Here is a 26,484-nt window from a genome sequence, read left to right on the forward strand (position 1 = left end):
CCTTAGCACACTTACATTTTTTTCACATTAAGAGTCCTCACTTGTGCCTATAAAAATTAAACACTTTAACAAACAGCAGTTTATCAAATAAATATATCTATATTTTATTAAACTAAATAAAATTTTAAAGTTTTCCGTAAAGTTTTACCACACTTTTGTTTTGTTTACCTATAATAGCTATGCCTTTCCTTTGCCTCTTCAATAAACATTAACATTCACTCTCCTGCTGGAATAAATGATAGGGGTAAAAAGTCGGACACTTTTGGTGAATTTTCTGTTTAATGTGAGATCTATACAACGGATTCTGAGAAAGAGTTACATCATTATAGAACATAAAAAAAAACAAAAAAAAACAATTAAGGAATGTTTTAAGAGCATGAAATAAGCTCTGAAATGTATGCATTCTGAAGTGATTTGTGGAATATAGCTATTTTTAAAGGTTTTTTTAACTTCTGAAAATGTTTGTTTATCGGTCTCTTCGCCTGCGTCACTTCCAGTAAAAGTGAAAGCGGTTCCGTCTAATTGTCCAATCAGGAGCCGTGTTGCTGCGCTGTGTGTTTCAGCTGTTTATGGTGGTCTTCTCCTTCGGCCCAGCTCTTCCGCGGACCTGCTGTTTCTCTAAACATGTCGAGCCGTGCCCTGCGAAGACTGAAAGGCAAGCAGAGGGGACAGGAGGCCATCGACATCGGAGACCTAAAGCTGAACAGTGAAGAAGCAGAGGGAGCGGAGTTGGAGGAGGAGGAGGAGGAAGAGCAGGACGAGGTGTTACAGCCGGCCAAAGCCAGCAGCAGCCGAACAGCCAAGAAGAGCAAATCTCAGAAGAACATCAGCAATATTTACGAACTGGTCAGACAGGAGCTTAATCAGCTGTCATACGGAGGTCTAGTCCGCTAGTTCATACTATGGCAGCCTTTTCATGGAGCTGATAAGTCACCAGCTGTTTTGTTTGTTTTGTCCTGTTACAGATCGGCGAAGCTGACAACGACGTGGACAAAAGTCCCACCGACGAGGAGAGTGTTTTGACAGCGAGAAGCCCGGAGAGTCGTGTCAGCCATGAACTACAGAAGCAAGAGACAGAGACTCCAAAGGTTGACATTTAACATGATAAAGAGTGACTAAATAGTGTTTTACCCCACAAACAATGGTATGCCTGTATGTTAGATTACTTAATGAAAGGCCTTTAGAGTTTGGTTAAAGAATAAGTAAATGTGTATATTTAGTAGCCAAAGCGTAAAATAACATTACAGCATGTGTTGACTTTATTAAATGTAGTTGTAGAGCTGGGGGGCAAGGCAAAAATGTAATCACAGTGCTAGTTTTGGTGATAGCTAGCGTTACATGATATGTCACTTGTACGTGTATATGTATGTATATATCGTCGCTGTCCAATGAAAAACATGTATCTCCATTTTTTGCGATTTTTACTTTTCTGCATCATTTGAGCTCAGCAGCTGTCCTTTACATTGTATGAAAAAATTATTAATATATTATTATTATGAAAAAAATTGCTTAGAGTAAAATCGTTTCACATTAACTTACATTGAAAGTAAAGAAAGTTTTTGCCCTCTCCTGTAAAGTTGCTATTTTGGAGATACTTGTTTTTCTTTGGACAGCGACGATGTGTGTGTAAAGTTATTTGAGAAGTTGGAACAAAGTAGTGCCACTTCAAAAAAAAATACTATCAAAAACTATATGTAAAGTGATTTTTATTCAATATTAATTGATAATACACTTTGCTACACAAAATTCAATTTAACAGGATTAATTATGCTTTCTTTGTAATCAAACATGCATTTGTGAGGTGATAATTATTTTCATATTGACCCGCCCTATTTAGCAATGCACTTATATGGGAATTCTCAGCCGATACCAACATATGTATTTGTATACATACCTACAGATGCCAGTACAAAATGTAGAAACTGTGACTAGATTCACCTGGATTGGCATTAAGGAGAAATACAGCTTATTTACAGAAGGGGACAAATACAGAAAAATTAATAAAAAGTTTAAATATTTGTGTGGTAACACAGCATTGCAAGAGTACCTTAAATGCATAATTAAATATCAGTTTGAATTATCGGTCAAATCTAAACATTGGTCCAGTGCAGATAAAAGTTTTTAAAACAATTATCTGCCGATGTGGTATAATTTTGCACCCCTAATAAAAAGTGAATGATGATGTAAAGTGAGGAACTTGTTTTTCAGGGAAGAGATCCTAGTGTTTCATTAGAAAACATCCTAATCTTAATCCTTGCTTATCTTTCTTAGTCTGATGGTGGTGGGAAACTGAATAATAAGAAAAAAAAGAAGCGGAAGAAAAAAAAGGCTTCAGCTGGGGATGTGCAGGTATGACCAGCCTATCACGTTTGAACTCTTTTCACATCGTGGACATTTAAACACGGGGCTTTGAACCAGTGGTTATCTGTGTGTTTCTGTTCTCGTAGTGTCTTCAATATGTAACATGTTTTCACAGGAGGAATTGGGTGCAGGGGACGACATAGATGCATTGTTGGAAACCATAAAGAAGACTAATGGCCTGTCACATCAGAGTGAGGACAGTGGAGCTCCAGGCCATAGACCTGTGCTTTATGTGGAACACAGGTAAAAGTTGTTTTTGCTTAAAACTCTACCTATTTAGTTTAAATGTTGCTGTTAAAGATTTGATTGTTGTTCTGTATGTAAAAGGCACAAAGTACATCATCCTCCACTTTCATCTGTTTTATATGTTCCACTTTTTGTCTTAGGAATCTGAATCCAGAGAATGAACTGAAGAGGTATTTTGGAGCTCGGGCTGTTCTGGGAGACCAAAAGTTGGTTTGGTTTTTTAATTTACTATGAAAATGTATATGTATTTTCAGCTAGTCACTGTATTGTGACTTATTTGTATGTGTATGTTCCTGATGCATTCACTGTATTTTATTAAGGCCAAGACAAAGACAGAGACAGTTTCACCGCAGCACATGGATGACCACACCCAAAGACACTTGGCCTCGCTTTAGCCGACCAGGTATGCCCAATACACTCTCTGACACCGAACCAAATATTCTCAAGTCTTTGTAGAGGTCATTTGAGTTCCTGTGTGGTATCACTGATACAGAGATACAAGTGATCTAAAATAGCTGTCTGGCTACTGAGTAAAATCCACTGGCACCTTGATATTGCATAACATATTGATAGTGTTGTGTTCTGCGGCCTCTCTGTTTTTTTGCCCTAAAGCACCAACACTTTCATTAGTGTTTTTAATACTAAGGAACCTTTAGGGAAAGGTACACAGTTACTCCTTCTTTTGACTTCTGATAACGTGACTGCTCACAGAAACCCTTACCAAATATACCCTTATCCTCTTAGAGCTCCTAGTTCAGTGTTGACTTTGAAATAAGTCTTATGCGCTTTTGAAAGATACCCTTTCAGGGTCATTTCACACTGCTAAGCCACTGAGTAGTTTCCCAGGGCCTGCAGGACTCTGTGAGGTGTTTGTTTAACTTCGTTGAGGTGGGTCCTGTGGTTATGACCTCATAGTTCCTAGGAAGAATGGAACCATACCAAAGATTTATATTGTTTATTTTCTCTAGAGAGTCCATTGTCTATAGAAAATATAAAACTAAGTAGCATTACCTTTGAGACCCTGTTCATTACTGTAGGTGGGTTTCCTTAAAGCTTATCTGCATGAATGAATACTCAGTCAGTTCATTTGTAAATGGAAATTTGTCATTTGAAAAATAAATATTTTGTGACATGATTGTCATTTAAAAAAAAGAAACGATGAAATGGTATAATGTTAACAACAAATGCACAAAACTAAATTTCCTTACCGTCTTGTTTCCTGTCATTTTCTCCCTGAGGTATCTCTATGAGTCTGCTGGAGTCCAAAGATGGCCTCCAGTTCTTTGCGTTTGAACACAGTCGTGATTACCAGCAGGTCCAGTTCAAGTTCTTTGATGCTGTGGAGTCCATGGATCCTAATAACATTGTGGTAAATAAATAACAGCTTTGTTAATATACAGAGTGTTTGTGTATGTCAGATTATACAGTTGATGTTTACTACTAAACTCAATTCCCAAAAAGCTGGGACTGTCGGTGAAATACTAATAAAACAGAAAGTGGTGATAAGTAGATTTCACATGTATTAAACTGAAAACAGCACAAAAACACAATATTTGCTGTTTAATTTAAATAAAAAATGTTTTTTTATGGATATATGAAATTTCAAGTTTGATGCTTGCAACACGTCCCTAAAACTTGGGACATGTGCATGTTTACCATTTTCCTTTTAATAACGTGTAATCTTTTGGGTACTGAAGACACCAGTTGATCCAATTTTTTTTGCCATTCTTTTACGTAAGTCTTCAGCTGTGCAGCTGTGCTGGGCTATTCTTGTCGTATTTTATGCTTCATAATGCTCCATGCAACATCAATTTCAGAATGAGCATTTATTTAATATTAAAACAATAAATACCTTGTTTTTGTTCTGTTTTTGTTTAAATGCAGGTCAAAGTGGATTTACAAATCACTGCATTGTTTTCATTTTCATTTATGTGCATTTTGCATTTTATTGAGGTTTGTTCTTTAATCTAGACAATACAAGGTTCACATAATAAATTGACAGTTATAAATCCCTGTCTCTGAGCAGGTTCTGCTGCAGCTCAACCCCTACCATGTTGACTCATTACTGCAACTTTCTGATGTCTGTCGCATCCAAGAGGACCAAGAGACTGCCAGGGATTTGATTGGTGAGAAAGTCCATTCAAAAAGCTGTGCCCTTTTAATTGTTCCTTTTCGTCTTCCCAACATGTTTGCTTTGATATAAAGTGCCAGAAACTTTAGAAGTTGCAGTTGTGGTTGTTAGCAACAAAAACGTTGTAATTTTATGCTAAATGTCCAAAAGTATACAGACATTCGTTCTCAGGCCTAGATCATCCCATGGGTTCCCAGATAGCCCTGTGTAATCTCCATAGGAAAGCATTGCCAATAGAATGGGACACTCTGTAGTAACAACACGTGAGCCTGCCCAATGCCAGGTCTTGACTAGAGGGATATACAGACATTAGTGGAGAAATGTTGTTAGAAATGTAGGTTGTAAACCTTCAGTCCGTACCTCATTAGTGTTTGTAAGTGTAAGAGATGTTTTATCATGATTTCAGTTTGCTGAAAAGTTAGTGTGCTGTCTTCTTTTGTGAAAAGAAAAGCATCCTATACATTTTACAGTGTTTTTGTCATTATTTGACATCAAAACAAAAGGAAAAGTCTAACTTACAGATTTAAACCTGTCAGTACAGAATCTAATGTTGTTATTTAACTAACTTTAATGAGGTATCTATGTAATTACATTTAAACAATATAGCACAGCAACAGTAATAACTGTAGATGTCTGAGGGTTTAGCCTGTATCAAGGATCGTTCAGCTTGTTGTGATAGACTCTCTCAATCCTCTCTATGCACTTCTGTAATATGTGGATTTGTTGCATGTGGTTTCGTAGGCCCACTGATGATATGATTATCTAATCAAATCAGCTTTCCTGGATCAAACTGATAAGGGCAAAGGCAGTAGAATTAATGTAGGAAGTTAACTGCTTCTTTTTTGCATGCATCATGGAGAGTATTTTTAAGTGTTATTGCGCAGCATTGTACAGAATAAATATCAGATTCAGATCAGTTGCTCACTTTTTTTAACCGTGTCTGAAATTCCTTCAGCTATAATTTATGATTTATCAACAGTGCAGCTGCAGATGCTGGAGATAAGTAGCATCAAATGAGATTAAGCTTATGACTGCTGCTGTCTTTTTCAGGGAAACCTTGTTGAGAGAAAGAGAGGGTGTATGTCTCTCTTACCAGGGATATTTCCATGACCTTTTTTTAATGAATCATTCAGTGAACTCAGTGATTTTGAGAAGATTGCTTTAGAGTGTCTTTAAAACCTGTTTGGCTTCTTTGCGTTAGCGTTAGAGCTTCTCATAATTGAATGGAGATTCCAGTCAGGTTATTGAATTAACACCTGTATAATGTGATTTTAATTTTTTTAAGACCTTAAATGTTCATAAATGAATTTAAATTATATGAGTTTTTCTTTATGAACACTGGGTTAAACTGACATCACTTCACAGGAATCTGTTGAAGAAAGAGATGATAGTGTAATATATGGCTTTTGTTTTAGCCACTAGATGGAGACATTCAGAGTGTAATTCTCTGTATAGAGTGTAATGTTACTCTTGTTTCATTCATCTTTATATACACTTACATTCTTGTGGACATTTCTTATTAGGTGTTGCTATTTTAGCTTGGTGTACTGTAAGAGACCACAGGAGTCTCTTTTAAAGTGAAAGTGCTGCTCATTTTTATCAGAACCTAGACTGGGAGTTGCTTGTGATCTTTGTGGTGACATTTATATAACATTGCAGCATCTTTCTCCACTAACCTGTTCGAACATGGCAGGTTGTGGCCACAGAAATACATGCCATAACCGCTGACACAAACATGCTTACATCTCAGAAAATTTTGTTAGCAGCTAACTTTGTTTTTGCTGTGGTTTGGTATATTTGGTATGATTTAGTAGTTTTTGCTATATCTCGTGTTAACAGGCTATAGATTGCTTCTTGTTAAAATAATAAAACAGTTTAAGCTCAACCATGTGAAGTAGCCTAAAGGCTACTGTTAGTGTAGCCATGCATTTTCTTTCTTGTTTTTAATATCTTGTGTAATCATAACATAAAAATAATTTTTTAAGCCCCTGTTCATGTTTGGTGAGGGAAGGAGTTTGGTGCATTGAAGGTTCCTGCATGGCTTTAACAGTTTAACAAACACAGCAAGGGGTGTGGACAAAAATATACGTGATGTTCTAAAGCAGACAATCTATCAGGCCTGATTCAGGAGAAAACTTTTTGTGTGTGTCGTAAAGCTGTGGATAGCGTGACAGTCGCGATTGATGGAAAATATTGGTAATTGTCAATACTATTGTCAGTTGGCTCAAGCTTAAATGACTGAAGTTACAGAATGAATGTTGTCATATCTATGTTTCTAAGCTCGCACCAGTCTAACATGCGCATGCTGCACTTTTTTTTTTAAGACTGTAATAGACTACCAGTTTCCAGACCTTTCAAGGTATAGCTGTATGTTACACGTAGCTCCCGCCATTAAATGCCAAGTGAACAAGTGTGCTACTAATCAACAGTGTTGTTTAAACAGGCACTGTGAAGCTTCAGTCAGACTGGGCCATTGCAGGCTGATGTTACAGCGTGCTCTCAAATACAGAACGTTCATCATTCTTCTCTCCTGTCTCCTGACTAAAACCCAGATAAAGTGTCTTATGGACCAACCTGAGCCATCAGAATAGCTTCAATGAATTTAGCACAGATTTTCCACATGTCTCTAGATCAGTGCTGATGATTTTTAAATCATTGAACTCTCAAGTGTGCATTCGTCTTGTAATAAAGGGTTTATGCTTGTAACCCTAGTATAATATTCCTTTCTATGTAGCTGTTAACGGACTGCTCTTGCTGACAGTCTGATTATGTCCTAAGAAACAGTAGTTATTTTGTTTTTCTTTCCATATACCTCTAATACACAAGCATTGCGGTCATTAAATACCCTATTAACAAACAAAACAAAAACTAGCCTGTTGCATCTGTTGTGTGTTATGTGTAAATCAGTTACTGAATGTGTGCAGAGTTGACTGACAAATGTATTTCTTGCTTGTCAAATCTCTAAGTGATTTAGCAGTGATCCTTTGATCATTTTCTATTTTTTAATGATAAGCAATTGATCTTGTGTATTTATTATTTTATTTACCTGTTGTGCTTTTTTTATGCTTTCCCTTAACTTATGTTTGTGTATGTGTCTGTGTGCATGTTTACTCTTTTCAGAGAGGGCTTTGTACAGCTTTGAGTGTGCATTCCACCCTGTATTCAGCTTGACCTCAGGTACCAGCAGGTTGGACTACCGCAGACCAGAGAACAGGTTAGTGCTTCTCTTCTTCCTTCCTCAAAACTCAGTACACTTATCTTCATTCTGTTCTCTAGGAAGAGTGGTCTGTTAACCATTTTATATTGAGTCTAGATTGAGTTTACACTGAATAACTATTTTAAACTATCATTTTCCATAGAGTTAACAATGGAGATCATCCAGGAAAATTCTTTATCATTTCAAATAAGGTGTCATTAAAAATGTTTATTTTAAAATGTACATTATTTATTTTAAACCAAAGAATTACTCCTTCACAGTGTATAAATATTGCAGTAATCACCATATCCACAATTCAGTTATTAATGAATTTCAATTAAATTCATTAATAAGCTTAAAGTTAGTTGTAAATTAATGAGTAAACTTTAATTGTAATTAATTATATTCATAAAGTTAATTGTAATGTGCTGTTTTATTAATCTGTTTTTTTTTCTGTGCATTTATATGTCTGATGTTCTTTTGTTATTGCAGAAGAAGTGCATTTAACTACTTATCCAAAATCACACTGGCCATTTGCTCAATGTAACACATGATTAACTTTCTATCATGGTCAAATGTTTACATGGATTTGCAACACCATACCTGTGTTTAATTATCCGTTTATAAATCCAAATTCTGAATTTCACATGCCAGATATTTGAGGAGAAGTAAATGTGTCAGTGTTCACTATTTTGCCTCCTCTCCCTTTGTACTGTGCAGAGCCTTTTATCTGGCAGTTTATAAGCATATGATGTTCCTGGAGAAGAGAGGCTGTCCCCGCACAGCTCTGGAGTACTGCAAACTTATTCTGAGGTAGACAGCACTGCAACCTTCTGACTGCTCACCTGCAAATCGCATGTACTGTCTGTCTGTGCAAAGCAGAATAAGCACTTCTTTTCTTTATGTGTCTAATCCCCAGAGATGTTTTGTATGGTTATTTTAATAGATGACGTAGACTGAGCAAAAAGTCTGTGAACTATTTAACCTTTTTAACACAAAGTCTTTATATGTATTTGTGTATGTGCATAGTTTGGACCCAGATAATGATCCTCTGTGTATGCTGCTGCTGATTGATTTCCTGTGTCTGCGCTGTCGGGAGTATGCTTCCCTCATCCGACTTTATGAGGAGTGGGAGGTGAGAAGCCTTGTCCAGACCCCATCTTTTTTGAACTGACTGCTCCTACATCTTTTAGTATGCTAGCGCTCTTCAGAGAGATAAAAAATTATTAACATTTCAAGACTTAAAGCTAAATTATAAGGAATTGGTTGCTTTTGTTTATTGATGGGATCATGAAGTGTATCAGAGCTTCTGGGTGCAAACAAAAAATGCTCAATTGATAGAAGTGGATCTTTAAGTAGGACAATGATCTGACACACCAGTCACCTTTTGAAAGCACTTAGAATAGTTTGTTTAAAATAAATACAACTTAATGTGACGTTTACTTACCGAATACAGTTAACTTAAATACGACACATATACAAAAACATTTTGGGTCCAGTGTAATGCAAGTGACCAAACACAATCACAATAACTCAAATTTATATCAATTTCATATGAACAGGTTATTTTTTTCTTAAGGTTACATAACTTTATGCCTTTCATTTCATCATGCCGTTATATTTCTTCATATTTTATCAAATTACAGTTTGGTCAAGAAAACTGTGTTTTGTCCATATTAGGCGGCCTTATGAAAACAAGAATGGTTTATTGAAAATTTAGCCAGATGTATTTAAGTTTGTGATTAGATGTATTTAAGTGTGTGATTAGTGAATGCCTTGTGATCTGCTGTGTTGGTTTAGGTCCATCGTAACCTCTCCCAGCTGCCTAACTTTGCCTTCTCAGTAGCGCTGGCTTGCTACCACCTGAGTCAGCAGGAGGAGACTACACCCGACGAGAGCCAGCGCATGAAGGTTAAATCAGACATAATGCTGCAGGAATCTCTTATCATGTTCCCAGGAGGTGAGAATCACATGCACACATGAGGCTGTGTAGTCTGACTCATATTGATGATGGCAAAAGTTGATGAACTGACGTCCAGTTATCCATGTGGAAGATAAATGTGGAACAGCCAAAAAAGGTCCTTCAGCTGACATTAATGTAGGGCTGGAGCTGGAGGCTTACTCGTAAAAGTGATAGAACTAGTGTTAAGAGAGTAAAAAATTAGTAGCACAAAAGAATTAGCAGCAAGCAGAGGAATACAATTGAAAAAAAAGTGAGCTAAAACTCTGGTTTAAACTACGGCTGACTTGTACAATGCTGGGCGCTGATGAGGACTTTGTGAGGTCGTCTTGTACAAGGTCTCCTCAGTGGACCATTAGCCAACATGTTACGTTGTCAGAGAAATAAAGTTACACCAGGGAGGGTGTTTTAAGTTGGGGGTGCTGAAATTTTAAGCAGCATATACGCAGAGTGAACAGTGACATCATGCAAAGTGATTTGCCTTTTTTATTAGATTTTTTTAAATAACATCATTAACATCTTAGTGTCATAAGATGTCATAAAATGCAATAATCTGGTGAGAGACAACAATATACACATATGACACCTCAAACTTCTGATTAACACCCTGCTCACTCTGTTCTCTCATTCTGGTCCAACTTTATGTGAATATAGTAAATGTTGGATATTTTTTAAGTGTGGAAAAAACAATATTAAGCTGCTTTGAGACACAGGAAAACTCTGCATGCTCTTTCCTTCTTTGCACCTCAACCTGTGTGTGTTTTAGCGACGAGTCTTCAAAGTGGCCAACAGTTGTTGAGGGAAGTGATTTGGCTCGCTTTAATGAAAATTCAGAATTATTTTAACAGTGCATGGCTACAACAGGTTTTGAAAATGTATTAATAAAACATAAAAATATGTATTAATAAAACATAAAAATATGTTTTCAGCTTTCAGTAGCGATGCCGTGAAATGTTAATTCGGGAAAGTAAATCCTAGGTGTAAATGCCTGGCTGTGTTGTCTCTCATTAGCTTGTTAGCTGTGACTGAGTTTAGCACTGTGTTTCCATAGATAGAACCACATTTGATTGAATGTTCTCATTCTTAGAGACTTTGTTCCTAAATTACAGATGTTTACTCACATACCTTTCTTGTGTGTGTGTGTGTGTGTGCGTGTGCACATTATATGAGAAAGAGAAAGAGAGGGTTGTGACCTTTTTTGTGCTGTGCAGGATCTTTCATGGTCTCTTTAATAGGCAATTCCAAGCCAAATAAGAAACGAGGTTTTGATTTAAGCTGGCGCAGATCTTTCAGCCGCTTAAGAGATATTTGCATTAACTATGTCTGACTGTGTCTGATTGTGTCTAAATGTGGACTAGCCTTAGCTGTGTTTATGTCAAAAGATCAGAGGAATTACAAAGCATGGATTCTGACAGAAAGTTATTTAGATGTTTCATAAGAGGTTTCACACAAAGAATAAATCACAACTTTTGCATTAATATGTATATCCAGTTACTGTTGTCTAAGGCTGGTCCTGTTGCACAGAAGTCTTTAAAAACTGTATAATTATTTTTAAAAGTGTGTAAAACTAGTCACATTTGCATTTATGAGAGATCTAAAAATCATAGATTAAAATCCCTACAAATAAATGTCTCAGCCAAGCCTGACAGAAAGTAACCATGGTAAACAGTTAAACTGGGTTGGAAGGAGGGGGCTTTCTTCTTTTTACCTTTTCGTCCAGTAATTTTGTGATGGCCCCTTATGCTGAAGCAGATGGATCAATAAAGGTTGTGGTTGAAGTATGTCTGATTTGGCCACAGAACTGTAATTAAAGCAATACTATATAAGATTTGGAAATTTGGAGACCTCTCTGGGGGAAATGTGTAATTGTACACAACATGCGGAAGAACATTCTGGTAATGTCGATTACAATTCTAACCCCATGAGCGGATGAATCTGATGTATTGCAAGAGCACTGATAGAGTATTGAAAAAGAACTCCGTCAAAACTTGGTAAATGACATGTCTTCCAAAGATGTAGTTGAATTATCTACTATTGTCATCTTATCTTCATCAGTATAATGTTGATTTGTGGATTTCCTTCCTTTTGACTTGTGCGTGACATTAATACGTACAAGATGTATGACGTGGTCCGAAAAACTCTCACGAAATCCGCCTCGATACCTCTGACTTTGAAATTATTATTTCGGGCTTTATTGGGCGACTTGCAGCAGAACATAACATATTTTAGCATGTTTTTATTTTTCCTGACTCAGTAACACTACTTCTTTAAATTTTAAGAAAAAATATAGTGCTGTTTTAACCTAGTAAGAAAGAACTAAAGAGGAGTTGTGAAGGTCAAAGGAATTTTATCATCTGAAAGTTTGTGGTTCCTGACCCTGATGCCCGCAGCCATTTTTCCTGAGGCCTTTTAAGAAAGCTTGTTTCACTTGATGAGCAGAGCCGAAACTACCCCATTTTACCATGTTTTTTTCCAAGACATCAAGTCTTTTTGATGTGTGAAACCTTACATTGTGGTCTGAGGATGTCCTGAAACATATGCCTTAACATATGCGGCTTTTTGTACAGGCATGATATCTGTCTGCAGCACTGAGCACATTTATCCAGCACAGCTGCATTTCTAGAAATGTCTCATCTATATTAGGTTCAATAAGTGTGATAATAAAGTAGGATATCACATCACCCAACATTGAAAAATTCATTTTCATGTTTACATATGGAAATAGTGTCTTGCTGTAGTTTGCATAAAGTAAATCAGTAAATTAACTTTTATTTTAAACTGGTGGTAAACCAGTTTTTACCATCACTGGGGACTGTTACCATGGTAACTCTGTTAACTGTACACTGTACACTGAGAACAGGCCTAGTCTCAGTGTTTGACAAAACAGTGTGTCATAGGTTTATAGATATTCATATGGGCAATGGGGAAATCATCATTTTAACGTTGTTATTTAGGGTTTTTATGTTATTTAAGCAATAGAACACGAGAAGAAGTATGTTATCACGAAATAACATCACGGCTATGATTTGGTCGCCGGGACGAGCCGAAGGTGAGTAAATAAATAAATTGGGCTGTGAACATGTCATTTAATATGTTTTAATGTTAACAATTCCTTCTGTCAAATTATAGTTCCTTAACAAGCAGCTTGTTGCTACGTCAGAGTAACAAGCTCCGCTCACTCGCTGCACAGCCGGCAGTTCGTTCTCCAGCTCTTTACACAGACCAACTGACAGTTTGGGAATTTAGTGTAGTCTCATCTTCAAAGTCTGAACAAATTGGCAGTTGGTCAAATGTAATCTTAAAAGTATACTTTTTCTGTGTGCAAAGTAAGACGTAAAAACGTTCAAATGGCTTGAGCGTCTCCTACAGCTGTCAGAGTCGATACAGTGTTTGTGAAAAAACCGAGATGTTATGGCGAAATAACAGCACGGTTAGAATGCTTCTCAACCAATCAGCTTGCGTGGCCGGAACTCACTGTTGTATAAAAAGTGTTAATTGTGATTTTGGACTCCACTGATCTTTGATGGTTACAAAACTGTGGCTGTCACAATGTGTCTGTGTGTTACAGTGTTGATGCCTTTGTTGGACCTGTGCACAGTCCAGCCTGATGCAGCTGTCTCTTCCCATGCATTCTTTGGACCTAAAAGCCGTTTGGGGTAACTATTGATGTCTGCTGTCTGTATGTTTCACATTTTTTATGAGAAATGCCTCAGGTGCATTTAAATTAAACTGGATTACAATTTTCAGCTATTGGTATGAAGATTATTACTGTTTTAAACAAAAAAATGTAATCATATTGGCCCCTCCTTCTCTCTCAGGCAGCCCCCTGCACTGACGGAGCTGGAAGGGCTGTATGTGGGCCGCTGTCACAGCCTCTGGAAGGAGGCAGGGGTGATGCTTTGGATGGAGGGCAATGTTCAAGAGGTGCTGAAAAGGGTTGATTCAAAGGATCCCTTGGTGGATGACTGCCAGAACAAGTAAGAACACATTTATGTATAGGACTCTCCTTGAGGACTTCTGTTACCACACTACACACTTACTACAACGGCTACTACAATGATAATAGAACATGGTCACTTAATTGAAATGTAAATACTACAATTGACAATTTCTGTGAATTGGCAATTATTAATAGCTGTTTGAATAATGATAATACATATTTGGCCTTATGAGTTAACCAAATTACTCGATACTTGATTACTTGATTCATTGCAATGGGGCTAAATAATAGTAATAATAGTACCTGAGTTAAAAAGCTCTTTTTATTCAAAAGTTAACAGTAAACTATTGAACGATACAAGGAAGAAAACAGCAATAAACACAAAGGCAGAGCTCAGTATCATGTGAGCAAAGTAAATTGCAACTAAAGAAATAAAAATGTGACCAAAAATGATGATAAATAACACATGCAATGGAGCAGATCAACGCTGATTAAGAAGAAGACAAAACAAACTAGCTGACTAGCCAATATAGTGATCCTAAAATAGATGTCATGTGGGGTAACTTTAGAGTGCTCTGATTGCAGCATTTTGGACAAGTTTCAGCATTTGGGACAAGCTTCTATGCACCTTCATCAGTCTGTTTAGTTTTGTCTATCATTGACTCACATTGCGTCAGACTGAAACATTTCTACAAGGCAGGCACTGATAAGTGTGTCTCCAGTTTTCATCGTAGCTAAACGAGAGTCATCTGACAGGCGAGAGGACACTCTGCTGTGCCTATCCAGCTTTTTGCTCTGCTTTTTATGTATACTTTTCATGGACCCAGCTTACTTTTAGACACATCAAGAGTATTCGGATCCAATGTGTGTCATTATAAAACCATGCACATTTAAATGGTTAATGTAAAACTTATAGGGCATTGGGTATTAATTACTCTATATGGCTATTCTGAAACCAAGGGCATTAGTATGGGATTGGTGCCCTATTTGCTGCTATGTAAATCTCTAAAATTCTCGGAAGGCTTTCCACTAGTATTTGGGATGGAATTCAGCCACAAGAGCATTATAAGGTCGGGTAACAAAGTTCTTCCACACGAAACTTCCATAAAAACCTTAAGGACCTTGCTTTGTACATAGGGCATTCTCATGCTGAAACAGGAAAGGACAAAAGTTGGAAGTGCACATTTCTCTAAAATGTAGCATTACAATTCCTTTCCCCTGAGTAAAGGGACCTCCCCAAACCATGTAAAAAAGCCCTAGACCATAAATCTTCCTTGAGTGAACTTTCAGTTGCCACTATGCATTCAGACAGGTAGTGTTCTCCTTACATCCAGTCGTACATCACACTGCCAGCTAATGAAGCATGATTCATCACTCCAGAGAACTTGTTTCTACTGCTCCAGAGTCCACAGCAGCTCCACTCAGAATTTGGCATGGTGCTGGTTTTGCTTCCAGAGATAATTTGGAGCTCAGACTTGAGTGCAGCCAATGACAGGTGATTTTTACATGTTAAATGCTACAACACTAAGTGGTACTGTTTATGAGCCTGTACTGCAGTCAATCCAGTTCAACAGGCCTAATTATGCTCTTTTTGTAGTGAAACATGCAGATGTTCAGTAAGTACTGGTGATATCCACAATATACTTAGAAACCTTTATTGTGATGTAATTTGTCACTCTATGATTAAACATAGTGATGTATATGCCTGTCTGTCTGCCTTGCGATGGACTGGCGACCTGTCCAGGGTGTATCCTGCCTTCCGCCCAATGATAGCTGGGATAGACTCCAGCACCCCCCGTGACCCAGAAGGATAAGCGGTTTAGAAAATGTGTGTGTGTGTGCGTGCGTGTGTGTGTGATTAAACATAGTCATATTACCCACCCCTAACAGCAGTTGCTCCTAAACATATTAACACAATGTTGGTTGTTAATGATGTCCATGTGTTTATTACCAGCAGATATAGTGTTCTTTTCTTACAATAAAGGTTTTACTATGAGGATACAGGTTGTGACAAAGAGCTGCTGAAAATGGTTATCAATCAAAAGAAAGAGACGGGTGGAAGCCGGGCGAGAGCCATTCATACCAGCTGACATGATCACTGCAGTGTTTAAGGGGCTGCTGATAAGAGAGTTCTACAGACGTACAAAAGAAAATGATTTAAAACTATTTATCTTGGCAGTAAGCATGTTGATGCCAGTAAAACACTTTATAACATTAGAATACATACAAATAAATAAATACAATAAAACAAAAGTTTTGTTTTTAAAAATGTTATAATACATCTTATAATTTAATGTCTTATTGTCTTGATTAGAAGAATACAGTCAGGATCTCTCAGTGCATCCCAGTTATTGCATGGATTTGTTAGATTTTTATCAGCAGCACACCTGATTTAATTTATTGAGGGATTGATTAGCTGAGGTAGGTATTGAATAGTAACTAAATTCTGAGCAGCTTCAAGGAGTGCTCTGGAAATGGTTAAGAAGACACATTCACACACATTTTTGTTGAAGATTAACCTAAGAAATGTTGCTTGCACACTGCAAAGAAGACAAAATCAAGTAAAAAAGGATTGTGCATGCTTACCCACATCAGTCTCTTTATGTCTCATTTTCTCAGCTGCCTAAGACTTTTGCACAGTAAGAGGGTTGATATTCACTCGTCTTTAAGGGAACATGTTAGTCACTAGTCATGTTAGTTAACATCTCTGATGTTATAAGTAGTTATGCTTGTGCTTCTAGAACTGATTTATATTTCTCACTTTAACACTACAGTGGGGGCAGACTAATAATTTTAGACAGCTCAGACATTCACATAAACTTTCACATAAGTTCTTGGAATCAGTGCAAACCAATTTTTTAATGCGTGACGTTCATACAGCGGGCATCGAGGCCATATGGTGCTTAAGGCTAGTGACAGAGTTCTTCGGAAAAAGGTTTTTTAGAAGTGCCCTGATTCTTAATGCTGTGTGTATATATAGATGCATATTAGTGTGTGTGTGTTTTTTTCCCCCCTCATGGTCAGGAGGAAGCAGCGGTACCAGAGTGCTCCCAGGAACATCCACAGGCATGTGCTTCTGTCTGAGATTAAAGAGGCCACATCTACACTGCCTCTGGTAAGGGAGACGGCACTGTAGTCTTTTTGAACTCGAATTCACTCAAACTCCACTCACAGTTGAACCTAGCTGACCCATGAACTTCATGAAGAAGCATCATTTTCATTTAAAATTCATGTAACCAATTGGCATGCCTTGTTCCTACAGAAGTTTGACCATTGTTGTTAAAGAAGTAAGCATATGCTTTGATTTGTTGGTTAGCAATGATGTGTTTGTTAAAATAAATTCTTGGCATACTTAGCATGTTGATGGTTAGTATAAATACACTGCTTTGGAAATACATAGTTTGTGTGAATATTGTTGTACCCAGTGCTTTGAAAGTACCATGTAGTTTATTTTCTTTTCAGGAAGTGACCACACAGCCAGTGATGAGTTATGACCCTCTCCCCCCTCTGGATTCTGTAGTGTCCTACACAAGACCAGAAAGGTACTGTACTCTCCAACTAACTCTCGTCTTTCTGGACAATGCTGTTGTGTTCTTTTTGGTTTCATAGTTTACAGTGGGGGGAGACAAGTAGTCACTTTTGTATTTGTTTTTCAGTATACCTCCAGTGCATATATACACTACAGAATTTGCACACATGATGTCTAATACTAATAAATGTGACCAAAAAACAATTCAGAGACCATATATCTTTATATGCATTTAAGTTCTAGATATTAATGGTGCAGTTCTGGTACAAACTTGTCATTATAAAAGATGCTGCCATTAGTGTAGAAGATTTCACACAACTAGTAGCAGTCATAATCAATGTGAAGGAGCGTTCTAAAGTTCTCAGGGACAACATTATTAAACAACACTCCAATCGAAAGAGCTACAGAGCCATAGGAAGGAGCTTAAACATCCCTGTCAGTGCAGCTTGTTCGATAATGTAGAAGTAGAATGTTCATGGAACCACAAGTAATTGTCCCTGGACAGATGCGACATGCAACATTATACAATGTGCTCTCAGACTAATGATAAGAAGGGTAAGAGAGAAGCCAGCAGTCACTTGAAAAGAGTTGCAGGATGACCTGAAAGCAGCAGGAACAACAATTACACAGAGAACAATAAGCAATGAACTGCATCACAGTACTCTGTTCCCCTATACAAAAATCCAATGCTAGAAAAGAAGCATGCACATCTGAAATTTGCACACAAGCGTGTAGACAAATCAGAGCAATTTTTAGGGCAATGTACTTGTGTTAGATGAAACAGAAATAGAACTTTTTGGGGTCATTTAGACCAATGTGAGCACTGTTGCTTCTCTGCAAACAGTGCTGGGGCATTGCACATCATTGAAGAAAACATAAATGGAGCAATTTACCAGGATATATTAGATGAGAATTATCTCTCATTGGTCAAGAAACTCTAACTGGGGAGAAGAAGGAAGTTTCAACAAGACAAGAACCCCAGACATAAAACCAAAATAACTCTAGGCTGCTTTTTAAAAAAGAAAAAAATGTGCTTACATGGCTTAGCCAGTCTCTTTCAATCCCATTGAAAGTTTATGGATTTTGAAATTGCAAGCCCATCAGAATCCACCTTCGGGAACTGAAGACAGTTTTCCAAGAAGAATGGGTGAAAATTGAACCACAGTGCTGTAGAAAGCTAATTACTTTTACCATAGAAATCTCAAAGCTGTAATTGGCAAAAACGGCTTTGCCACAAAGTGCTAATGTTATTAATTTGTGGTGTCCGAATACCTATTTCAGTTTCATTTTTCAAACATATTATTGTTTATGCTTATGAATACTATTCGTTCATACAACTCTATGCAATTTTTTGGGTGCCCTCTGGGCAAATTATACATTTTGTTGATTTTCCAAGTGGAAAATCCAAAGGAAACAAAACATCCTCTACGGAGAACACACTTCTGCAAATTTTACTGCACAATTACTGTTCATTTGCTGTATTTAACATATTATGGGAAAAACAGTGTCACATTTTATATATATATATATATATATATATATATATATATATATATATAAATAAATAAAACCTGTGCACTAGAATTTGCAGGAAAAGGCCATTTTTAAGTTTATTCTTTTCAGAGGATGTGGTAGTTTGTTTTCACTTACAAAATCAATAAAACAAGTAATTTAAGCTGGGGTGTTCAAAGACATATTTGTGTAAATCTGTAAATCTGAAGTGAATATACAGCGCCATGTGAGATCTTTCTTACATACTGCTATAAGGCTCTACAACGAGTCTCCTTACTGCAGAGACAGTACCGATCTCTTGCTGTCTGAACTGAGCTGAACCACATCACTGTATCTCCTCTCTGATTAATACACACTGTGCAATATATCACAACTATTACTGTAATGACACTTTCACTATGCACTTTACACTGTAATATTGATGCATCTCAGAAGTAGTTGTCTATAATATGTGCTTTTAGTTTACCTCATACCACTCAGTGCCTGCTGTCTTGTAATTGCAACAAATCTGTCTCATATGCCATGTGAATATGTAAATAGACCTATTTTATTTTTGCTTATTTTTATTTTTACTTTTATTTCTCTTGTACTTCAACTTCTGTCTAGATTTATTTCTATTTTCTACTTTTCTGCATAGCATATGTCAGTTTATGTGCAATTATATGTCTTGGTACTGAAGGACTGCAAGTTCTATCTATCTATCTATCTATCTATCTATCTATCAAATAACAAAAACAAAAGAATCTGATTACTTGTTTTTCCTCTTGTATAATGAAGTATTATTACTATTATTATTATTATTATTATTATTGTTATTGTCACTGTATAAGGACACACTGAAATACACTAGACCTTACTGTTAGGATTACAAACACTCACACACGCAGTCACTACTTTTCCATGTTCTGTTGATCTCTTTGCTTGTGTTAAACAGCAGTCATGCCATGATTATTAGGCTAGTTTGGAGCTCTCGCTCTCTTTTTCTCTATTTTCGTGTGTGTCAGTGTTTGACAGAGAGAGAGAGAGAAAGAGAGAGAACAGGTCTTGTGATGTTTGTTAATGAGCTAAATAAGAGATTTGAGAGTTAGATGGCTATTCCGTAGGTACATGACAGTGGCCGCAAATGAGACTAACTTGACTGAAGAGACGTAGCATAATTTACTTTAAGTGGGTTTCATGATTGTCTGACCCATTTATTTTACATTTGTTTTATTTATTTTTTCTGTATCCAGTTGGTGTAAAGCTTTGTTGATGTTTGATAATTGAAACATGCGGTACAGAACAAAAGTCGAATACACATGAATAGGGGTGGGAATTTTTAGGCACCTCACGATTCGATTCGATTTTCGAGACTGGACGCTTAATCTCGGCTCCAAAGTGTGCAGCATAGCGCGAAAGCCCTGGTTCTCAATGACTGAGAACAGACAGCAGACAGCAGGTCACATAGCACCGAGGTCTGGCCTCGCCAGTAGCGAACGAAAAAACAGAGATTAAGACGAACATTTGGAGGACTTATTCGCATTTATAAGCAGCGCAGTTGGTTAAATCTGCAATGAGAGACTGTCTTTCTCTAAAAAGTTGCGAAAATGAAGTCGCTTCTCTTTCGAATTTTCCCGTTCCACCTTAAATCTTGCAGCAGTTACATTCGGCGCCTAAGGCAGAATTTAAGATGGAACGGGAAAATTAGAATGAGAAGCTGGCGAATGAGAAGCGACTTCAGCCTTGTAAAACAGCCAGATGCTGAGACATTTTACAAGAAACTCTTCTAGTTTTGAAGAAAATGTTTTCTGGCGGAGATGGAAGAAAAGCGGCTATAGCTAAAGCTTAAAGCAGAGCGAAGTAAATCTGCTTTTTGCGTTCCGTCAACATTATGTTATAAATATTTAGAAAATTGATTTTTGACATTTATGAATCGATTCAGAATCGTTCATGTCCGCATCGCGATGCATCTAAGAATCGAGTTTTTCCCGCACACCTACACATGAACATAATGTCACATTAGGGTAATTTTATTTTCTGTATATCCTTCTAGGCAGAATGCACGAGCCTCAAATGAGAGCACCTTGTCTCTGTTGTTCCGCTCTCTGCTGCCAAACTTCAACTTGCAGGTGAGTGGACTTGAAGGGGCTTGCATTGGTGAATGTCTTATGACCCCTGATTTGCCTTTGAAGAAGAGAGGAGCAGAGATGCAGACACATGCTTAATAACAACTCATGAAAGTATAAAAAGTATAAAAAGCAGCTTGTATTTCCAAATGATACAAAAAGGTTTTGTCCTGACAGCGACAATAAAGATAAAAATATACTCCTGTGAACTAAAATTGGTTATCGGTGCTGTCTGAACAAAACCTTGTATCTCCATTTTTGCCTTTTTTAACACAATTTAAAAGCTACTCTTTGTACTGTGTCAGAATTTCTTAATGAACAGTATAATATCTTGCTGCTTTAATCTGTAAGTTTAAAACATTTTTTCTTCTCCTGTGAAGTTACTTTTTTTTTTTTACTTCGTATTTCAGATCAAAAGATGAATATCACCCAAGTACAAAATATCAGCTTTTATTTATGGATAAGGTTTTCGTAGTGGTTAGATCAGGTTGGAACAATGTTGTTTTATGTGTTTAGTCCCCCGCCTCCAGTTTGCCTTAGCATAAATATTGGCACTGTATTTCAGAGGGGTTTCTAATGGCTTTTCTTTAGATGAAAACTATCATAATAGTTGAATCATAACCTTACAGGTTAATAGGTTGGCAAATCTTAGTTAGAACCATTGCAGTTGAGATTTGTACAATTTTCAATATTAACAAAATGAAATACATTGAAAAGAAAGAAGCTCCTGTTTATTTGCAGTGATGAAGTCTTTCAAGGACAGCCACAGCAGCTCATGGCAGAGCTATGACAAAAAGCTCCAAAATAACAGTAGTGTTGTAGAATAAAATTTGCTGATAAGATACAGATTAACCTTTACCAGTGTGATGGAAAAGTCAGAGTATGGCAAAAGAGAGGGACTGTAAATGACCGTAAGCCCACGAGGCTGTGTCTTGACATGCGCACATGGCTTCCTCTGGTACTGGCTCACCCATCTTTATTGATGAATGGTAGCAGCAGAATGAATTCTGAAGGTTACAAAACCATCTTCCATGTCCACAAAAATGCCTCCAAATCTTCCTGACGTTCATAATACAGCAACACAGTAATTAAAAAAAATCATTCTACATAATACATATTACTGATAGTTCATCAGACAGAAAAAGTGGAACATTGTTGAAGAGGAAATTGAAGTCAGAACACCCCCCTACCCTGACCCTCTCAAACAAGCATCAACTGAAAAAGGATGCAGTTAAGTTGGCAGTGCATTTTAGAGTATCAAGACTTAAATAAATGCAGATATTACCTTTGTGAAACAATATCCAGAAATAAAAGATCACTTTCAGTACTTAAGGGCTTATATGCATCTTTTGTTTTGAATTACAAATTTCATAACTATGCAACAAATTAACACATTTTACTTCACTGTCTTAATATTAAAATAGTACCTTGGGACTTTTTTAGTCAAAATATGATTATGGCTGTGTCTGTGTCTTGATCTTTTTCATCCTTTTGCTGCTCTTTGCCACAGATTTGACTCATATTTTATTCAGAACAGGCTGACAAAAGCATGCTGATTCTGCAGCAGTCTATAAAAATCTAAGGAACAATACATAGGTTTCTGTATAATGTTCCTTGAAATAAATGGAAATCACAACTGATTTAATGTTACCATGCCATAGTAAGTATCCTTCTTATACAAACCCAATTCCAGAAATGTTGGGATAGTAGGAAAAATGCAGATAAAAAACAGAAAGCTGTGATTTATACATCTGTAACCTCATCACTTTGCCAAAAATGTATCAGACAAAAATCAAAAAGTTTAAAAGTAATGTTCCTCAGCCAGAGATTGCAACAGTTTTAGTTTTGATCCTGTACAGTGCATAATAACATTAAAAGTATCAGAAAATGCAGAGGAATCAGAAAGAAAAGGCCAAAAACCACAACTGAATGCCATTTCGTTTCCTTGGACAGCACCACATCTAAAAACGTAATTATTCTCTCAATGAGGACACTCACCATTGTTCAAGAAGCCTATGCGAGAAAACACATTTTAAGTGTGGAAAATAAAATCAGTGTAGATTACTAAAGACATCGGAGCTTAAAATTAAATCCATGAGATTTGACACCCAAAAACAGACCAGAAGGTCAGAATAATGGAGCCATTATACACCTTGGGCCCTTCAAGTCTGTAATGAAGTTCCATCCTTAGAAATGAAAATGGGAGTGTTTTTCACATGTCTACTGCTGAAGAATGGTGTGTGTGTATTTGCAGAGTGTTATGTTGCACGGTTATCTCAGAAAATCCAATTGAGACTTGAAATGCCTCTTTATCACTTCTGTCACTAGACTATCTAAATGGTCCACAAGCAATAAGAAATGTGAAATATAATAATATTTAACACAACAAGGATGACAGAGCATTTTAATGTTTGTGTTTTTCACCTCACTGAAGTTAGACTGTAAAATTGTTTATGTCTTAGGGTGGACAGAGGCCTGAGGATGACCTGGAAGTGGCGCGGGCTGGACGAGAGCTGAACCAAGAAGTGAATCGACTGATGGTGGCCATGAGGGACATGCTGGCTAATATCCAGTTCCAGGAGCCACAGAGGGAGGACAACCCAGATAGGGATGAAGAGGAGTGGGATTGAGAAAGGCCCTAAGAGTAGAAGAGGGAAAAATGCTATGGCGAGAGGTTGAGGTATATATTAGTTTGTTAGAGAGAGGTCTTAGATTGGAGGTGGATAGAGATAAAGAGGAATTAAGTTAATGGAGGAACTGTACTTTTGCAGGCTGTATATTTCCATCTTTTGTCCCCTGCAAAGATTAAACCTTATGTTCTCGTAACAATCCAAAATTGCCTATGCCCTGAGTACTTAAGACCTTAAGAGAACTCCCCATGTTTATATCATGCTCTTTGTCTGACCCTCTGGTCATCTGAATCTAAAGGAAGGCATTCATCAAGCCATAAAATCTTACTCATTTCACAAGCACTTTGAATAGAAGCATTATTTTGGCTTGGTGTTCCAATGACATTTTTGTCTTTGCAACCTCAGAGAATGCATCAGAAGGTCAGTGTTCAAACTGAATAGAGATTTCTTACTTCTGCTGACTGATCAGAGACAGATAAGATCGTGACATAATAGCATGCGATGGTGCTGCTTACTGATTGCAAATATAACAGCAGACCTTTCATCTTCAGTCCTGTTTCAGACGTGAACGAAAGTTCCATCTTCAAAGGGAAAATGACTTTTGTGGTTGAATTGTAGTCAGAAGGTCTGCAGTTGTGTGGTGAGAGCATGTGGATAGAGAAACGAGTCTAATTTATTGTGAACAGATCATGTCTAAAATACTTTACCCAGCTCTTCTTTCCCACATTGCTTTTATGATTACAGACACATTCATGCATTTATACATTGCCTGTGACCTAATTGTGTAAACTTATTCACATTAGAGTACAGTCTAGTACTGTATGTATGAGGAAACAATACAGTTTTAAGACAAAAAATGCACATTACCATCCAGTACATTGAATATATATATAAAATTTGTAAATAAAGCACCCAGTAATTTGTAATCCTGTTGCATCACGAGTAAAAATGAGTATAATGTTGGTTTTCTCTGAAATCAAAATTATTTGTTGACTTTATAAAATGATATTTTTATTAGCTAGATCAGTGCTTGTTTGGTTTGTAAAGGCAGCTGTTGGTGATTTGTAAAGTATATTAAATCAGCACTGAATGAACATTTCTGATGTTACAGCCAGGAGTTTGGCCAGTTTAAACCGTGACTAACATGACCTTTGGTTCATGTGAACAGCAAACTATTTATTAAGTATTTCCAATACAGCCTGTGAAGTCCATTTGAGTATTCAGTGTGATAAACTGCACTGAGAAGTAACGTCTACATAGTTACACATTCTGTCATCCCCACCCTTAAGTTTCTTTTTTTCTTTTTTTTGCTGCTGCAAGTTTGAGACGTCCTCTTCGTATCGTTCTGCTGATTTTCACATTATAAGTTCTTAGACGTACTGATGTTTCATTTGTTTAAATTACTTAATAGGTCTGTTTAAATTCATAATACTGCAAGAAGTATGCTAAATTATTTTCTGTTTTTCATGCTGTTAAATCCAAAGTAATTCTAAAACATTGTCAGATGTTTAGCCGAGTTTGCATAGCCAGCTGCAGTTATCACCACCTAGGTGGCTAAATGACACATTTATTCATGAGGTAGGCCTGTTCCACGAAAATAGTTTTTACAATTTTTACAGCCTTGCATAACTATGATGTTTAGCCTACTGTTTTACCAACTGATTGTTGCTAAATGTAACGTAACTTGCTAGCTTACAGTGTATGTAGTTTAATATTGCTTGCTAACCAGAGTTAAACTGATTACTTGTGTTACATTAGGGATTTTAGTGGTCTGAGAAGCAACACTTGCTAGTAGAGTACTAAGAGATTAACCATTTCACAAGTTTTCTGGATAAACTGTAGTGTCTCTACTAACAGTCTCTTATAAACAGAAAGTGCTGCTGCATGTATAAAGTTAAAGGAACAGCAAGGGCTCTTGATGTCAGATAGGAGGCATCATTATTTGGAACAGTTAATTTTGCTAGTTTAAAGGCTGAAGACTGACTTTCATCTTTTTCATAATCAGAAAATTTCTTTATCATTTTGATGCTAAAATTGACAAACAAGGAATACTTACAACATGAAACAAATTAATTGGCATAAATAAGCCATTAAGACAAAAAGATATGGGTTATTATTTTTAATCATACTTTCATGATATCAATACTGCTAACTCTGCACTGGGGGATCCCAGTAAATAGAGCCGTGAAAATAGGCAGCATGCGATCTCATAGTCCATTGCATTTTTTTTCCCTCATGTTTAAGAAACCACATGATTTTTTAAGGGCGTTGCAGACGTTTGGAGGGAAAATAGCTGTGAACTGCCGGCTTTGTTTGCCAGTTCACCTGGAGCTAAAGGCTGTGTCATGAGGAGTATTCATGTGAGGTGTTGCCACTCTGGGGCTCAGAACAAGTGCACCTTCAGGCTTCTCTGCATGCTCGTAAGGCCTCAAATTCCCTTATTTACATCTAGTCCTAGCTTATAGTTTAAGAGAGATGCTCTTTATAAGGAGGTGGACGTGCTCAAGTGTTTCATATGCTGATCTAATGTGGTGCAGACAGACATGTGATTCAAACAGTAAATCAAATTCCTCATTTCAAGTGGCTTAATGTAGAGTTGACTTAAACCATCAATGGAATCGTGGAGTTGTAATGTGTTTTCTTTGCTTTTTATGCTTTTCCTATTCAAATTTTAGGCATAATTTTTGAGTCCAGTAGAGGTAATTTTCCAGACATTTCAAGCATAGTCCTTGACTAAATTACAGTTTTAAAACTAGATTAATGAACAGTAGTCTTTGCTTATGTAAAGAAGAAGCTCCTTTCTCTATTTTTTAAAAAGCTGAAAGCTGACTTTTGAGTTATCAGTTTTCTAATGAATAAATAAACAGTTATGGC

At 36.9% G+C, this 26,484-nt stretch overlaps 1 protein-coding gene across 2 annotated transcripts; it reads left to right on the forward strand.

Annotated features, from left to right (window-relative positions):
* Window positions 1–524: 524 nt before the first annotated feature.
* Window positions 525–26,484, forward strand: tcf25 (transcription factor 25 (basic helix-loop-helix)). Of its 2 annotated transcripts, none has more exons than XM_036584646.1 (18): window positions 525–846; window positions 966–1,088; window positions 2,272–2,349; window positions 2,477–2,604; window positions 2,748–2,813; window positions 2,928–3,010; window positions 3,846–3,976; window positions 4,634–4,733; window positions 7,859–7,952; window positions 8,655–8,747; window positions 8,964–9,069; window positions 9,735–9,894; window positions 13,463–13,550; window positions 13,713–13,871; window positions 16,862–16,949; window positions 17,297–17,376; window positions 20,908–20,983; window positions 23,443–26,484. In XM_036584646.1, the coding sequence occupies exons 1-18, from the start codon at window positions 625–627 to the stop codon at window positions 23,608–23,610; spliced, it is 2,043 nt and encodes a 680-aa protein (XP_036440539.1). In that variant the 5' UTR covers window positions 525–624; the 3' UTR covers window positions 23,611–26,484. The 2 variants fall into 2 exon arrangements, with proteins under 2 accessions (XP_036440539.1, XP_036440538.1); XM_036584645.1 differs by having other exon boundaries at window positions 526–846; window positions 16,859–16,949.

Source organism: Colossoma macropomum, unplaced genomic scaffold (genome assembly GCF_904425465.1).
Source record: "Colossoma macropomum unplaced genomic scaffold, Colossoma_macropomum, whole genome shotgun sequence".
Taxonomy (NCBI): domain Eukaryota; kingdom Metazoa; phylum Chordata; class Actinopteri; order Characiformes; family Serrasalmidae; genus Colossoma; species Colossoma macropomum.